At 39.2% G+C, this 5,177-nt stretch overlaps 1 protein-coding gene across 1 annotated transcript in view; it reads right to left on the bottom strand.

The window, feature by feature from the left end:
* Positions 1–238: 238 nt before the first annotated feature.
* The window catches only part of LOC105557269 (potassium/sodium hyperpolarization-activated cyclic nucleotide-gated channel 1-like), a 24,368-nt gene continuing 19,429 nt past the window's right edge, over positions 239–5,177 (bottom strand). The window contains exons 6-7 of the mRNA XM_012004463.1: positions 579–700; positions 239–507 (exon numbers count right to left, since the gene is read on the bottom strand). Of these exons, the coding sequence (XP_011859853.1) occupies positions 289–507; positions 579–700 (341 nt within the window). The 3' untranslated portion in view covers positions 239–288. The remainder of the gene's footprint in view (positions 508–578; positions 701–5,177) is intronic.

Genomic DNA, 5,177 nt, shown 5'->3' on the forward strand with positions numbered 1-5,177 from the left:
TTAATGACATATTTATACAGTAACATGCTTATATGACATTTTTATAAAGCATTAATGCATCAAATTTTTAATATATTAGATTAACTAAAAATCTGAAAAGTTTATAATAATTTATAGTGTTAACTTGCTAACATATTAAATATCTTTCTAAAAACTAGTTGTTTGTAAAGAATGAATTTTTATGCATAATTAATGGGAATTAGCTTTTAATTAAATTCCAACTATATAAGAAGAATAGAACTATATACTGCTTAATCATTTGATTTATCTTTCAACTTCGACTTTCTTCTATTCTTTTAACTTTTTTATTTTTCTTGAACGTTCTTGCGCAATATGCTCCAGATTATTATAAAACTCCGAATTTGTGGTAAAAAGACGCCTGAAATCACGACGATACAAGCGAAGCAGTTCGCACACTTCTAAGGCAATAACTGATTCTTCTCTGCGTTTATTGGAATAAATCAAACTAGCCTCGCCAAAATAATCACCATCACGAAGATGACAAATCTTTAACAAATATCTCATTGCAAACAAAATTTAAATTCTTTTTTTCGGTGTAAATATTTTCATGTATGTACTTCTTTTCCGGAAAATGTGATCAATGCGACAGTTCCACTGGCTATAAAATACATGCAATCACCTTCAGAGTCAGCTTTGTAAATTACATCTTCCTTAAGATATATCACCATTTTCAATGAGTCTATGGGACAAATCAATCTATCATTAAAATTGAAACCTATAACAATTTTCAAAACAATAACATACAGGGTAGACCATTTTAATGTATCCGCTGAAATATCTCAAAATCCAGTTAAAAACAAAAATATTTCAGACAAAAGTTGTTTGGCTTTGAGAAGGACATAAGGGGATATCATTACTTTGACTTTGAATAGTGGCTTGAAGGTCACGTGAAGACCACCTTCAATTTTTTACATGAAACCTTCTATTGTTTATTATACTACCTTATTCTACTAATTAATATGAATAACTTTTGTCTGAAACATTTCTTTATTTGCCTAATACTTTTTGTGTTTGTCGGAGGGAAAAGTAGTACAGGATTTTTTTTACTTGATTTAGTCTCAGAAATATGCTGTTGCAATAGTGTTCCAATTGTTGTAAGTTTTTGTGTATTGTAACAGTCACAAAATTTACATACACAAAAATTTAAAATAGTTGAAACATTATTGCAACAGCATATTTCTGAGACCAAATCAAATAAAAAAGTCCTGTACTACTTTTCCCTCCGACAAACAGTTTTCGAGATATCATAAGCTAAACATTGAAAAAGTTTTAAATTTTCTCTTGAATATCTCAAAAAGCTTTAGGCAAATAAAAAAGTGTTTCAGACAAAAGTTGTTCATGTTAATTAGTAGAATTAGGCAGTATAATAAACAATAGGAGGTTTCATTTAATTGAAGGTAACCTTTACGTGACCTTTAAGCAATTATTCAAGGTCAAATTAATGGTCAAATAACTAATAAACATGAGAGGGGGAAAAAGATGGCGGAGTGAGAGGTAGTGAAGTTAAGAGGCCGGAGAGAAAAGGCGAAGGAAAGGTGGAAGAAAGTGAGTTGGAGAGGAAGAAAGCAAAGGGATGGAAGGAGGACAAGGAGATGCAGTAAGGGAAGTGGAGGAGACGAAAAGGAGAAAAGAAGAGAGAAGATAGAAGGAGGTAAAGGGAATAGGAGGATGAGTCGGCAGATCGGAAAGAGGAAGAAGGACGAGGAGTGGGGAGGAGGTCGATCGGACGGAGCGAGAGATCGATGAGAGAGAGCTGAAAGAAAGAGGAGGGGGAGAAAGAAGGTGTACAGGAGTACAAGTGACAGGCAGAGAAGGTGGCAAGGCACAGGAAGAGAAGACAGAGGAGAAGAGGAAGCGGAAAAAGAAACGGAGACGAGAAAGAGAAGGAGAGGCGGAGGAGGAGAAGAGAGAAGAAGAAGACAGAAGGAAGGAGGAGTAGGAGAGAGAGAAATGGAGCAGGAGGAAAGAGAGGAGGACGAACACAAGGAGCCGAGCGATCGAGTGTTCGAAGTCGAGTGATCGAAGAGAGATTGGCCGAGGAGATCGAGAGATCGATTCGGCGGAAAGATCGAGAGATCGATTCGGTAGGAGAAGGCAGTGAGTAGAGGAGCGCGCGAGAGGGGGCGGAGACGGGAGGAGGGCTACGGGGAAAGGGAAAGTAACAGTGGAAAGCGCGCAAGAGTATGGGCGACGGGACTGAGGAGGCGATAGAAAAGAAAGTAAAGAAAGAAAGGAGAGGAAAAGCAGAAAAGGAAGCACAGAGGAGAGGAGAAAGTGGAGGAAAGAAGGTAGGAAAGGAAGGGCAGAGGGAGGAACAAAAGGGGATAGAAGAGGTAGCGGGGATAACGAGCGGGGCAGAAAGAGAGGTTAGGGCAGGTGGGCGCGAGGAAGGCAACCGGCGTTGGCTACTCGCGCGCACGTAGGTCGAGAACAGGGAATAGGCAGACAATTAGGAGAAGGAAAGGTGAGGGAGGAGAAGATAGTAGGGAGAGAGGAGGAGAGGAGACGAGCGAAGGAGAGGTGAGAGAGGCGGGAGTGGAGAGAGTTGTGAGAACGAGAGGAGAGAAGCGGAAGAAGCGGCGAAGGAGGAAAGGAGGAAAGGCGCAGCGGAGAGTGAGAAAGAGAGAGGAGGCAACAGGAATGGAAAGACGAGTAAAGGAGAGATGAGAGAAGCGGAGACAGGAGAAAGGGAGAGAGGGAAGAAGAGGAAGCGGAGACAATGACCGGGAGAGAGAGAGGAGCGAGTCAGAGGAGAGAGAAGGGAGGAAAGGCGAAGTGGACAGCGAGACGGAAGAAAGAGAGAAGGGAGGCACAGGAGGGAAGAGCAATAGGAGTGGATGACAGGTGGAGACAGGACAGGGAGGAGAGAGCGCAGAAAATCAGAACGGCGATAAGAGACTGGCTAAGGAGAGAGACAGAGGAAGGAGAAAGGAGATGGAAGCGGAAGGAAAGAGGAAGAAAGAGAGAGAAGACGGACGGAAGGATGCGTGGCAGAAGAAAGGGAGGGAGGTTCAGAGGGAGGGCCGAGAGGGAGGGGGGTAAGAGAAGAGGGGGTAAAGGTCGCATACGGTCAGGTCGCGGTAGGAGGGTGGCGAGAGGAGATGTAAAGGGTTCGGGAACGCTCCCTACAAAAGCGCCAATCAAGATCATACACAGATGTGTAAGAGGTTTGGGTACGTTCCTTAAAAACGCCTTGTAATCCCCGAGGGGCAACAATAAACATTCATTCAACTAATAAACACCACCTTATATCCCCTTCGAAACCAAACTACTAACTTATTTTTAGTATAACATATTAGGTATAACATATTAGAAATATAACATATTAGTATAACATCTCAGATAGCACAGGATGTCCTGTGGACGTCCAGTTTAAGTCCAATTTACGTCCGAACGTCCGTGGACATGAAATGGACATTTAACGGACGTCTGTTGTCGTACCTTGAACGGATATCCTTTACGGAACATCTTATGGACATCCAATTTTTGTCCACGTTTGGGCTTTAGTTTTATCATCTTTAGATATATTTATTTTAGCATATTTAGATACATTTGCAAATTTTTATTACGAAAAACGTTTATTAAAAAAACTTTTATTAAACATTTAAAAAACATTCATTTTACGTTTAAAATCCATATGTTAAATAAACGGTTAAAAAATGTTTATTTTATACTTATTTTACATTTATTTCATATTGATTAGTCATTTGCGACATATATGTATATAAAAAATATTTTTTACATGGTTTTTATTTTAGGTTGTTTCACAATTATTTTATATTAATTACTATATTAATATTATAATAAAAAACGTTAATGAATAAAACAGTTTTTACATTTAATAGTTAAATATTCGTTGTACAATAAAACCATAGAAAACAATAAACATGGACAATGTAAAATAAATATTAAATAATATAAATGAAATGTAAAATATAATTTTACAAAGTTATCTCTCTCTCTCTCTCTCTCTCCCCCTCCCTCCTTCACTAAATATCGTGGTTTTCTTGCTCTTTTTCCTTTCCTATTTCTTTGATTATAAATAAAAAATTGTATATTGGCATATAAATTGTACTCGGCTATAAAACATTTGTAAATAAAAAACAACTAAATATTCATAAACGGGAAGTATATGCTTTAACAATTACAAAGATTAACAATAAATAACAATTTAATTTTTTAGATTAATTTTACAAATTAAATTGTTATTTTCTGTTAATTTTTGTAAATCTACCCCGCTGAAAACAACTAAAAATTAAAATGCTGGAAAAAGCGAAAACCTGGAAAAGTCAAGGAAATATACCATACATAGAACTTCATTTTGCTAGACACCACGTTAAAATAATATAAATCAATAAAATAAAACAAAAATAAATAAAATAAGTATAAAAATTAATATAATATGTATAACAGAGATAAATATATAATCTAACTATACAGGGTGAGTCATAACATTTGTACCAAAGCTCGTGAGAAGGTAGAACGGATCGAGATGAACAGAAAAGTCCTGAACCATTTGCATTTTCGCAATAGTTAACGAGTAATAAATTATCGAAAATCGTCGTCTTTGCCCTGCCCACTGTCCAATTCGAGCGCGTGGCGAGATGTGACTGCCCGGCGATCGATATTGCCAGGCGGGTGGGGGGGGGGGGGGCAGCGCGCCGTTGCCGGCGAGCTTACGTCGCCGCTCCCGCGTTTCGCGTCCCCATCCACAATAAGTGCACGGAGGAGCGGAAGGCCGGACTCGGCAGCATGCAAAATGGTGTGTTTGTTGCATAGAACTTATAAACATGGAAGGGGAAACGGATCGGCACAAGTGAAGCCAAGAAGTGAGACAGAAGGAACTAGAATTCTGTCTCGTTCTATGACTTTTCCTCGAAATACGCATGCGCGGCCTAAACGAGATTACAATAACGCATGCGCAACGATTTAACGCATGCGCATAACGGACCAAAGTCATACAGATGTTGGACTTAGTTTCAGCTCACGGAGAGTATATGCTATTCCCCTTCCATGTTTATAAGTTCTATGGTTTGTTGACATCTCTCAAAAATCGATAGCGAACGCGTTCGCCCGCTCACCGCTCCCCGCTCCCCGCTCGCCACCGTCTCTCATCGATCGATGCGTGACTCCACCTCTCGCTATCGATTTTTGAC

This window comes from Vollenhovia emeryi, unplaced genomic scaffold, assembly GCF_000949405.1.
Source record: "Vollenhovia emeryi isolate VEMERY1.0 unplaced genomic scaffold, V.emery_V1.0 DF939536.1, whole genome shotgun sequence".
Taxonomy (NCBI): Eukaryota; Metazoa; Arthropoda; class Insecta; order Hymenoptera; family Formicidae; genus Vollenhovia; species Vollenhovia emeryi.